This window comes from Nannospalax galili, unplaced genomic scaffold (genome assembly GCF_000622305.1).
Source record: "Nannospalax galili isolate Female #2095 unplaced genomic scaffold, S.galili_v1.0 scaffold107, whole genome shotgun sequence".
NCBI classification, from domain to species: domain Eukaryota; kingdom Metazoa; phylum Chordata; class Mammalia; order Rodentia; family Spalacidae; genus Nannospalax; species Nannospalax galili.
In genome coordinates this window covers 547326-560161 of record NW_008358490.1, presented here as the reverse complement: position 1 = coordinate 560161, position 12836 = coordinate 547326, and the positions used below count along the sequence as shown (strand labels likewise).

Genomic DNA, 12836 nt, shown 5'->3' with positions numbered 1-12836 from the left:
TGATACACTAACTAAAAAAATTCCTGTGCTTTCATTAAAGTCAGTTCATAAGGGGACAGTAGTTTGACGATCTTGCTCCAATAGCTTGCTCATGTTTGAGAACTGAATTTTCCTAAAGAAATATATAGCTGGTTTACTCTAGTTAAGACTGATATAACCTGATAACTCAAGTCAAAGTAGACCAAGCTAAGTTTTCCTGTAGTTTTGATATAGCAGATCGTTTCATGGTGATGCTCTAAGTGTGTCAGTCATGTCACTCTGGCATCAGTATCATGGAAAGAGCTGAAATGGAACCAGAGTCCTGAGCTGTACATATTTCTTTATCACTGATAACCTATGTGATCTTGAATAAATCTTCCAAGAGCCACTGGCCACTGTAAAATGAGATTCAAGTTGTATGGCTTTGGGATGGAAAGATGGCTCAGCAATTAAGAGCACTGGCTGTTCTTGTAGAGAACCCAGGTTCGAATCCCAGCACCCGCATGATGGCTAACAACTGCCTGTAACTCCAGTTCCACCTTCCTCTGTTCCCTGCAGACACTACGCAACCCCGGTGCACTTACACACTTGCGGATATAACACTCATACACATAAAAAAGGAGTTGTATGGCTTTAACATGATCTGATTTCCTAGACATATTTGAGTAAGTTAAATTAGATATGAGAGTATGGGACATATTTGCAACATGCAACGATGTTAACAAAGCCCTAAATTTGTCAGAAGATTGATGGAGAGGTATTTTACACTTTTGGATGAAAATAGAGGCCAGTAAAAACAGATGGCAATTTATGTGGCAAGTCTAAGGGTTCCTGATGAAGTCTAGGGGTTGTTTTACAAAGGCTTTTTTCTTTTAATTGCCCTTCATGGTTGCCCTTATTAAAAATGGGCCTCTTTCTTTGTTGATGTTTTGTGTACCTTCCCCTTACAGCTGAAATATCTGCTATATGTCAGAAAAAGGTAAGAGCTAACCATCTGTGTTGTGGGGCATGACTTCCTATGTTCGTATATAAACTCGTTCATTGACATCCGCCTCATGTCTGCACCATAGTTCTGAGTGTGTACATGTCACTGTATTTGTGAAGGAGGAAAGGAAATACTGCAAGCATGCAAAAGTGTGATGTCCAGATGGTCTCCATTTTCATTTCTGCTTTTGGTCACCATGTCATGCTCAATGTCTTTGTGAAGTATTCTGAAATAAAAATGTATGTATAATTTTGGAATGAGTCTAATAACAAAAAGGGTTGAATTACAATGTAATTCATGGAGCTCACTTTTAGTAAAGGATGTGTCTTTTTTTCTTGTTTTTTTTAAAGGGACGTGTCTTATATACTAAAAATCTTTGTTGCTGTGAAGCTCATTGCATATAGTCTAATATATGTCAAAATATGCCCAGATCAAGTATACATGGAAGATACTCACTTAGGTATAAGTTGAATGATATATTTAGCTAAAGATTCCTCCTTTCAAACTTCATTTTGGGGCTGGAGGTCTGGAGAGATGGCTCAGTGGTTAAGAGCACTGGCTGCTCTTGCAGAGGAGTTAGGTTCAGTTCCCAGCACCCACATGGTGGCTAACAGCCATCCTTGACTTCATTTCAAGGAATCTGATGCCCTCTTCTGGCCTCTACAGGCATTTCACGCATGGGTGCACTTACATACATGCGGGCAAAACACTTATGCACATAAAATAAGAATAAATTAATTTAATTTAAAAAATCTTCCCTTTGCCATTTTCTATTTGGTTTCAATCGGCCATCTCCATTCCATTTTTCTTTTCTCGTTTTAGTGGTTGGAAAGCATAAGAGGAAATGGTAAGGGATTATTCAAAGAGCTGTGATTTGTTGGTCGAGATACCTGGATTCTGGCCAGCTCTGTTCTCTCCCATCCACGAGACTCTTGTACAAGTTATCTAAACTTTTTTTGGAGATTGATCATGAGTAGGTATCTTTGAAGGCTGTCTTTGTTATTTACTTCTGTGTAACAGATGAAATGTAGTGGCTACCAGGATAATTCTGTGGTTTGGCAATCTGGCTAATGACCTAGAGGAGGTTCTTTTATGTATTGGCATTAGGTTGGCATGAAGAGGGGAGTCAGGGGAGTGATGATTGCTGATACCATATGATCTGACCAGCACGTGTTGTATGTGAGACTTTAGCTGTATTGACAGAATGGTTGAGATAACAGAAGTGTCTAGGCCCCTTTCTTTCCATGAGAAGTTTTATCTTCCAGGAGACTAGGCTGCGCTTGTGCACAGGCAACAATGTTCTGAGCCAGAAAGAAGGTGGCAAGGCCCTTTATGACAGAGGCTGAGAAGTCACACAGTGTCAGTTCTGCTACATTGAAAGTCAGCCAGATTCAAGGAATCTGTGTAACGGATTAAAGTAATTTTAGCATTTTCCTGTTCACCCAGAAGCTAGGAAGTAGGAAGACATCTTCTTAGGCTACTTCTGTACTTTTTAGTCTACCCTGACACAATCCCATTAGAAACATTGTGGGCTTTTATGTATCAATTTATAAACCTATTCCATTAAATATGTTAAATGCACACATCTCTTTTGAGACAAGCCCTGCTATACCTTGGACTCTCTGAGGTTTCTGGGAATAATGCCTTTAAGATCCTTAGAACCTTATTATTTGAAGAGAGGATAGTGAGGTGTGCACTTTAGATTATTAGGAGGTCTTTCTGTCTGTATAAAAGGATGAACTATGATGTAACATGCTGAGTTCTTAATAAAGTCTATATGTTTAATACATAGGATTCTTTTGTTTGTAGAAGTGGTAAGAAATTTTGGATTGTATTTAATATACTATATTGTATTTAATATCTATTTTCTAGACACATTTAAATTCTCTCCATATACAAAATAAGATCACCAATTTACAACATCCCCTCAAATCTTACCCATTTGTAATTTCAGGCTTAAAATTTGATCTGCATCTGGTACAGTTGCTGGTGAAACTTCTTGGGCACAAGTTAGCTTGATCCAAAGACTTATGAACTGACAAGGAAGGTTGTCTGTCCCCTTCTTATTCACAACAGAACGATGACACAGGGATAAGATAAAAAGCAATAGACTGTTCACAGACGAAGGAGAAAAGGACAGTAGTTACAGCCTGCAGCTCCTCCTCCAGGGAGAGAGTGAACGTGCTTTTATTAGGATCTTTTTTTTTTTTTTTTTCCCTCCAGGCATAGTTCCCTGATCCATCCATCTTCCCGAGGACTTAACTCCAATCTCAGAGACATCCTTCCTCTTCAATAAGAAATGGCCCATGTTACAGCAAGTAACTCAGTCTACTTCCTGTGTATAGAAGCCAGGGTTCCAAAGACAGACCCCTTTTCATTTTTGTACTGTGTCTGTCCATTGTAATGGCCAGCAGTCCTATCGCTAGTATAACTTTCCTCAAAGCTTGATGGATTTTCAGTGGGCATGATGGTGCATGCCTGTAATACCAGCTCCAGGTAGGTGGAAACAGGATCACCCTGAATTTGAGGGCAGCCTTGGCTACACAGTGATTACAAAACTAGCCTGAGTTACGTGGTGAGAGCCTGTCTCCAAAAACCAAAGGCTGAGAGTGTAGCTCAGGTGATAGAGCCCTTCTCCAAGGCTCTGGGTCTGATCCCCAAATGTCATTAATTTTTTCAGTGAATCTTATTAGAATTCTGAGCCCCAAAAGCCACATCTACAGTTATTTTTAAGACAGTTCTTTTCTATACTTTGAGGATTTTGATCTGCACAAAATAATTATAAGCCCCATTGTAGCTGCAAGATTCCGCTGTGCATCACCTTATTTATTTCTGAAGTATTAGCAAAGAATTTTCTAGTTATGCAGCACACTTAATCTTTATCCTGATCAATTTCTTAATGAGCTTTAGAGACTATGATTCAAGACAATTTTCTTCTCTCTCTCTCTCTCTCTCTCTCTCTCTCTCTCTTGTGTTTATTTGTGTGAATGTATACAAACGTGTGTGTGTGTGTGTGTGTGTGTGTGTGTGTGTGTGTGTGTATTGGGGATCAAACTCAGGGCCTTATACTTCTATGCAAGCATTCTACCCTTGATCTATATTTCCAGATCAAGTTTTATTTTCCAAATTAGCAGATCTTCCTTTGGTGGCATACCTAACATATTTGAGACCCAGAATAGATAATTTATTTGTATTTTTTAGAATTTCACATACATGAGTATTATATTTGAATTATCTCCACCCTTCCCAGTCCCTCCTCAACTTCTCCATGTCCCTCTAGAACAACTAATGAAAAAAAAATTTTATGTGTATATGTTTTGTCTGCATGTATGTAAGTATACCATGTGCATAGAATGCTCACGGAGCTAAGAAGAAGGCATCATATCCCCTGTAACTAGAGTTACTGAGAGTTGTTAGCTGCCATGTAGGTGCTGGTACCTGGACCCAGCTCCTCTGCAAGAGCATCCAGTGTTCTTAACAGCTGAACCATCTCTGCAGCCCCTAGAGCAGACAATTTTACATGTCTATATGCCAAAGTTATTTTTAGTAATAAGCTTCAAATGTGTGCATTCTTGTTACCCATCCTTCAGTAAATCTTATATTTTATACTAAGTTAATTTGAATGACTCCTATGATGTTTCATAACACTCAGAATTGCTTGCACTTGCTGTGGTTTCTACACAGTTTGTGTCTCTACCTCTTTGGTAGGACACAGTCCCATCTTTGAACTGTAGGTTTGAAGTAAACAATGATAGCTTCATATAGAAAGATAGAGACAGCTGGTACGGTAGTGTGAGCCTGTAAGTCTAGCACTTAGGATGCTTAGGCTGGAGGATTTCGAGTCTTAGCCAGTTTGGGCTACATTGTGATATCCTGTCTCAATGAATAAAACAAAACTTAGATCCCAAACCTATTATAACTTGGAAATATCATAGGTTGAAAAATTAGTGTAGTATCATAACTTAGTCTACCTTAAAATGCCCAGGACGCATACATTAGTCTCTGGCTGATAAAATCACCTAACATAAAGCCTCTTTGATACTAAAGTAGTGAATATCTCATGTAATGTATTCAAAGTAAGAAACAGAATGGTTAGGTGGGTATATGTTTTCACAGAAGTACAAATGTCCTAGACTGAATCATCATTAAGCTTGTATTAATTTGTATTTAAAATCTAAAACAGTAAAACAGAATCACTAAATATTGGAAAACCATACATAGATGAAGCTCTAGTTTATTATGGAAACGAATTCATATAGCCAAGCCCACCTGGGTGGAGACTTTTTGGGCACATTATTAAAACTTAGATGGTATCACAATTGTGTAGAGATTTGTCCAATCAAAGATTATTTGGTACCAGCTCTCCTGCCCTGGACCTCACCCCTAAAAAGATATGCCTGCTCCCAGTTCATATACACCCACTCTTTGGTCAGGAGCACCTCTCAGCTACTGAGCTGACTACTATTTGCAGTGATGTTGAACTGACCAGAGACACTGGCAGTTGAGAGCCTCAGCAGCGTGGCAGCCCTGCCTCCCCTGACCTCACTCATCCCTAGCAGCAGCTTCCAAACCAGCACCATTTCAAGGGGCATTGACAACAGCAGTCAATTTCACTGGAGCTAGGACTGCCATAGTTGGGGTGGCTGGCTCTGGAGCTGAACTGGGACCGTGTTTGAGAGCCTCATCATTGGTTATGACAGGGCCCCCTTCTCAGAAGCATCAGCTCTTCTCTATGCCGTGTTTGCTCTGTCCTCCTGGAGGCCTTGAGGCTTTCTCGCCTGATGGTCTTTTTCATGGTCCCCCCCTGTGAAACAGCCATCTCTACCTCCACTTCCCATAGTTCTTCCTCCTATGTTTCATCCGCCCTCTGTGTTCCTCTTCCTATATCTCCCCGGGCAGTCTGAGGAAAATGCTTGGCTCGGAGTTTGACAGAGAGAAGACAAATACTGTATTAATACGAAAAACAAAACCAAGCCAAAAACCACAAAAAAGATTATTTTGGGGAAAGTGTTTTATTGTTGATACTATTTAGAATTGATCAAGAAGGTTGACTATTAGTCATTATATTTAGCTATTCTATACAGAGATTGCATGAGAACTTACTTAAAATGTAGCAGCGTAAAACAATAAACATTTAATTATGTTCACTGATTCTGTGGGTCAAACACTTAGATGAGGCTCAAAGGAGAGAAGCTGTTTCTGCTTGGTATTGCTTGAGGCCTTATTTGGGAAGATTTGAATAGATGGGAGCTGGAATTAACTAGTGCTTTCTCGGGTTCTGGGATGAAGTGACTTGTAGACAAGAGTAGTTGGTGTTGTTGATTTGAGACCTACCATAGCCTCTCCTTGTGGCTTGGCAGAATTCTGGGAGGAGTATCCTGACAAGGAAATTTTTGAAGAGAATATTCCAAGACAGCCTGATGGAGGTTGCATGTCTTTTTATAAAGACCTTGAGAGTCATATAATTTTCCATACTCCTTCCTGACTCTGTTGATTGGAGCAGCCATGTGCCTGTCTGGATTCAAGAAGACGGAGACCAAACTCCACACCTTAATGAGAGGAGTGTCCAGGTCTTGCTTTTTTCAGGATACTCCTCCATTCTCAATTCATTCTCATCCTTCCCAGATACAAAATCCTGATCACCCGAAGCCCAGGGTCTTATCTAAGTCAGGCCAAGTATGAATTAGGCTTTTTGACGTTGCCTCCTTGGGTGTGCCTCCTGTGCTGTGAATTCTTGTGAATGAAAAGGATGACTCATCTGCCTCCCTGGAGCCAATGCACCATGCCAGTACAGGTACAGGAGCACTGCTGTAGTCATGTCCTGTAAAACGTGAGGGATGGAGAGGCCACAGAAATACTGAAGTTCATCAGGATACCTGTCACCGCATCTGTTGGTGTTCCTTAGCCCTGGAAATTATCTCTGCTCTTGGCGCCACCTTCTAGGAGATAGCCATCTTTTCTTTCTCATCAAAGAATAGCCCATTGTTTATAGTTAAGCAGTTTCAGCAGCTTTGCTTGCAGAAGGGGGAAGTGGGAAAGCATCTTCTTCTTGGGCTACTTCTGTGCTTCTCAGTACACCCTGATACAGTCTCGTGAAAAACACTGTGGACTTTATAAATCAGTTTATAAACCTATTCCATTAAACACAAGTTTTAATGCACACATCTCTTTTGAGATAAGCCCTGATATACCTTGGACTCTGTGAGGCTTCTGGAAATAATGCCTTTAAGACTCTTAGTACCTTATTATTTACTGAGAGGAGAGTGATGTATGCCCTTAAGAGCCTAAGAAGGTCTTTCTGTCTAAAAGGACCTATGATGTAACGTATTAAACTCCGAGCTCTTAATAAAGGGCTTTATATCCAACCCCTGTTACCATTTTTCCCCTGAAACCACATTTCCCTGATGGGGCTCTGTATTTAATGTTTGCTCGGGAACTTTTTCTTGCCCTGATAACCTTCAATCACTGACTCGGAAGAATGTCCTTAATTCAATATTTTCTCATTAAATTCTAGTTGTAAATAGAATAAGTCTTTTGTTCATTTCTCCTGTTGAAGTTATTATTTGTGGAGTGCGTGCATGCGCGTATTTGTGTGTGTGTGTGTGTGTGTATGTGTGTGTATGTTTATGCTCATGGGTGTGCGTGTGCAGAGGCCAAAGGGTTGACACCGGTATCTTCGTCTGTTCCTCTCCACATTATGTTTTGAGGTAGAGTCTCTTAGTGCACCTGAAGCTTGCAGTTTCAGCTAAACTGACTGGCCAGTTAGTCCTGGGAACCCAGGCCTTCCCACTAGCTCAACTGCTGGGGGTTACAGATGCATACCTGTGCACACAACTTTTAAATAGGTTCTGGGGATCTGGGCTTAGGACCTTGCACAGCAAGCACTTTACTCACTGAGCTATCTCTCCAGCCCTCCTCTCATAATTTTTGTAGGCAACTAGAAACAGTCAGGTGGTACCTCTGACACTGCATGAAAAATTCTTTAGTGGATCTTGAGTTTCTCTGCCCACCTTTCCTGCTTTATACTACCTGGGCAGCATTGAAGCCAAACTTTCTACTACTGCATGTCAAGTACCCCTGTCTCCCAGCACTGGAACACTTTCTCCACTTTCCTTTAAGGCTATCATGAGGCAGGTCTGACTTCCACTGACCATGTCCTCAGGCCTTTCTAGCCTTGCTGGGTTTCAAAGCCAGAGACTCAGTGTGAGGTGACACCAGACTTCCAAACTCCCTGTAATTTCATGTCCATGGCAGAGAGGACTGTTATGGTCCTGGATTCTCTAAGTCAGAACTCAAACAGTGTGTGGCAGAGATGACTCATCTTTATGATATCTAGGGCAAAGTCACAGTGAGGTGGGCTCTTGGGAGGAAGAAGGTGTATTTCATGAGGAGGAGTAGAATGCCATTCTCCGATTCTTCTCATTGAGAAGTGGAGACTGTCTCCTCCCTGGGATGGGAGCACGTGACTGTCTTTCATGAGAGAAAGTGATATATTACTGAGACTGGGTCATGAAAGATTATGCTTCCTACTCCTGGGTCTCTTTTTCATGGGGGTGCTCTCAGAATCTAGCCATGGGCCCCGAGAATCCCAAGGGCTGTGGTTTGGATGCAATTTGTTCCTCAAGAGTGTAGGTGTTGGAAGCTTGGTTGCCAGGGTGTCAGTTAAGAGGTGGAGCCTTATGGGAGATCACTGGGAGTACTGTTCTTTGAAATGTTTCCAAGGCTCTCAGAGGTCTCAGGGGACCTAGTTTATTCCCACAAAGTAGGTTATTCTGGAAGAACAGACTCGACCTCTCTTGATCTCTGGCTTACTGTCTTGCCAGGTGGTCTCTCCCTCTTATAAACATTTCTGCCTTTGTGAGACCATCTATCAGGAGGTCCTCATCAGAGTCCAGTTATTGCCTATGCTATGCCCTTGAACCTCCAGAATGCAGAGTTAAACCCGTTTTCTTTATAACGTATGAAGCCTTTGTTATTTTGTCAAAGCAACATAAAATGAACTAATATACCAAGCCATATGGTAAAGTCAGGTGTAGATGCTCTAGCTGGAGGGCCCAGCTGCGCCCATCCTTCAGCTCCCAGCCAGCACAAGGTAAGTAGGTGAAGCTATCTAAGAAGTGGATTTCCAGTAATAGCTCTTTCAGTTCCCAGCAGTTTGAGTCATTGCATTTTAGGCGCCAACCATCACAGAACAGAGTAAAGCTATCCTGCTGTGTCCTGTGTGAAGCCCTAACTTAAAGAATTCAGGCATGTAACCAAATGGCCCAGGTTCAGGATAGTTTATTGCAGTAGAAGTAACAGAGGAAACAAAAATCAGTTTTGTGATTGTTTTACAGTTTTCTAAGGAGCATTTATTACCTTCCCCTGTTGCTCCTCCATTTCCCTGCCTGCCCCGCCCATCCCTGGATGTGCACTTTGTGGTTTCTGTGTATTTCCTCTGCTTTCCAAATGAATTGGTCTCTATGAACTGGTCTCTCTTGACTAGCTTCTCTCCTCTCGCATCTTACTAAGTGCAACGAACAGAGTGAATGAGTCCTTCCAACATTCTGCCTAAATAACTCTTCAGTCACACCCCCAGTTTATTTATTAGGTGCCTTGTCTACCTTTCACGTTACTAGCTATTCCAGTTGTTTCACTACTGGAAATAGAACTCCCTTCCTCCATCCGTCCCAACCTCCCTCCCCATTCCCACCTCTCTCTTTTGCTATGCTGGGGATGGAACCTGGGGCCTTCACATGTCTAGGCAAGTACTCTACCACTGCACAGCACCCTTAGCCCCGGGTCACCTGTTTCTAGCTTCTAAAGACAATATTTTCCCCGCTGCTTTTTTCAGCCTGCTTGTTTTCACCATTTAGTTTTTGGCTGCTTTTCTACACCTTCCCTCCTACATGGTTCCAGCACCAGTGCCACATTTTCAGTGTGTGTTATGTCAGCATCCCACTTCTGGAGCTAATTTTTGTCTTGATTGTGGCATAACAAAAACATCTTTGTGTGATGGGCCTTTACAAAGTTCACAATTCTGTGAACTGGCAATTTGGCTTAGGAAGAACTGGGCAATTCTGGATTTGCATGGACCGATACATGAAAGCAGTCAGTCGGCGTGTAGGCTGGGTTGGCTGCTCCCTGATTTCCTTGCCTCTTATGCTTGGGATCTCAGCTGGGAAGACTGGTATGCCTGGGACACTAGGTATCTGGATGCTTTCTTTCCATGAGACTGTGTCTTCAGGAGGCTTGCCTTGGCAGTAACCGAAGGTGAGAAAGCCCACTAAGAGTATATGCTGAGAAATACTGTCCTGCGGATCCCATGCAGGTAGCCACAGCTGCTCTGGTGAAGAGGACTGCTGTTATAATCAGGAAAAACTGAGGGTTTACTTGGATGCCAGAAAATATGAGGAAAGGTGATGGTGTGTTTTAATAGAAGAATCATACGACATCTTGACAGTGTATTAAAGATGAGTATAAAGAACAGATTATAAATATTTTAAACTCTTAAGATAATAGACATATAGGTAGCCGATGGAGAAGCATAACAGCCTAAATATCCTCATCTTGCTTTTATGGTTTGTTTGCCTGAGTCTTGCTAAGAAAATGAGATTTTTCTAACATTAGCATCCCAAATTAGTAACCTTTTACTAACAAAAGTGAAATGGTGGTTTCCATAGGCTGTTCATTACATCTTTGGCATGTTGATGGAGGTTTTATGCTTGCCTTCTTCTGGCTATCTGGAGGGTTCTCCACTCTTCACATGTTCTGAGTTGATAAAGCCTAGGGTATTATTTGCCCCTGAGGTATTCACATCTGCCAAGCGCTAGTGAAAGCCTGAACGCTCTCTAGACAAAGACACTAAGGAGATACACGGTAGTTGTGTTGCTAACAGGCTTGAGGTACACAGGTTTTGTTTGGTGGTGGTGTTTGATGTCAAGGCATTCCCTGGTCCCTTACCGCCCCTGAGGTTGCTTCACGTGGATGCCCCTCACTTCTCTGTCTCTTGTCAGGGCTGTGCTGACAATGGTTCCCCTGAAACTTGGAGCATCTTTTTCATGCTACATCACTTTTCTCATTTTTATCACTTCATCTGTTGATTCCTCTGCTGTAGTTTATGTCAACATCTGGTTCTGGGATTGGATATGGCTGTGCTGTGGTGTGTCCCTGTGCTGTCCATTGATGCATTATTTAAGTTTTCATAGAGAATTAGTGAGGTGGGGGACTGCAATGGGGCTATCAACTCAGCATAGCATAATCTATCTGTCCTTGAATGCCATGAGGACAGAAAAACTGCAGTAGAAGTCTACTCTGTGTGTGGTAGGTAGAGCAATTTTTAAAAGGATTATTCTGGAAGTTGAAATTTTCTTTTCCTACTCTGAGGTGCCATGGTGTGCTTTCTCTGGATCTTGATTCTACTTTTTTCTTTCTCTTTCTATTGAAAACTCTTAAAACATTAAGTTCAAATAATCTAACTCCCAACTCCATTCCATGGATCTCTACATTTGTATCTCTTCCACTAGAATAAGACACTTCTCACTTTTATTTTTATTTATTTAATTTAAAAATATTTATTTTTATTTTATGTGTATGAGTGTTTTGCCCACATGTAAACCTGTGTGTGTGTAGTGCCCATGGAGACCAGAAGAGGCTGTTGAATCTCTTGGATCTGGAGTTTCAGATGGTTGTTAGTCACCATGTGGGTGCTAGGAACTGAACCCCAGTCCCCTGCAAGAGCAGGTGATGCTCTTAACCACTGAGCAATCTCTCCAACCTTCACCTTTATTTTTAACTCTGACTGGAAGCTAATTGGTTAGATAATAACCTGGATATTAGAAGCTTGATGGCACTTTAGGAATGCACAGTCACTTCTGGTGGCTCCTTAAGTTTCCATTTGCCTGTTTTCATCCATGTTTATCTCAGTAGTCCATTTTAATTGGTTTCACTTTTTCTGCTTCTAGAACTGCAGCTCCCATGTTAGAAGAGCAGTTGTCACCTGCTTTTCTGCAGGATGTTGTGGTCGTCATGGAAATAGGCCTGTTCGGTACTGCAAAAGATGCCATTCGAATCACCACAGTAATGAGGTTGGGGCCACAGCTGAGACCCACCTCTACCAGACTTCCCCTCCTCCCATCAACACACGGGAGTGTGGTGCAGAGGAGCTGGTCTGTGCTGTGGAGGCAGTGATCAGGTAACCGCCTCAGAGAGACACAGCCTTGGCTTTGAACTACCTGCACACTCTCAGATGCACAAATTCACTCCAGCTTCAAATGCCCTCTTGTCTGCAGTGGCTCACCCCTTTGCAGCATTGCCATGATGATGTTTAAATAAAATTTATGAATTCAATAAATATTTTTATCGAGTGGCAATTATGTGCAAGGCCTTGTGCTAGGCACTTGAGAGACATAAGTGCCCTTCAGTTACTTAAGCAAGGTCTAGATAAATAAGCATGTTATTGTGGTGGGCTCCAATGAGCACAAGGGTAACAGTGAGCAGAGGGGCTCTTAGGGGAATGAAGTGGAGGTTCCATCAGAGTGAAGGGTCAAGATAGGGATGTCTGGTTTGAGTGACAGCAATGTTAGCCAGGTAGGAGGGGAAGAGGCCAAATGAACAAATTACCTGCCTGTCAGTATTAAGGTGTGCAAGAACTCCAGATAATGCAGTGCTAGGGTGAACCTTAAGGGTGAGGAATTCCCACAGGGTCTGATCCCTCAGACAGCTGAGTTTTTCTATTAGATGACAGAGAAAGCAGCTTTTGAAACAATAACCTCCAAGTTTGTTCTTTCTTCATATTATTCTGAGTGGCAAGATTATTAAACATTAAATAATGTTAGAATGGACATTTTTTAAGGCAAGGGACTTTGTCTTTTCTGTTTCTCTTATACCAATG

At 41.8% G+C, this 12836-nt stretch overlaps 1 protein-coding gene across 15 annotated transcripts in view; it reads left to right on the top strand.

The window, feature by feature from the left end:
• Positions 1-12836, top strand: part of Unc79 (unc-79 homolog, NALCN channel complex subunit) — a 246476-nt gene that overhangs the window by 69118 nt on the left and 164522 nt on the right. For all 15 annotated transcript variants that reach the window (XM_008821707.1, XM_008821708.1, XM_008821704.1 and 12 more), the window contains 2 exons: positions 930-958; positions 11908-12137. In XM_008821707.1, coding sequence (XP_008819929.1) covers positions 930-958; positions 11908-12137 — 259 coding nt within the window. The remainder of the gene's footprint in view (positions 1-929; positions 959-11907; positions 12138-12836) is intronic.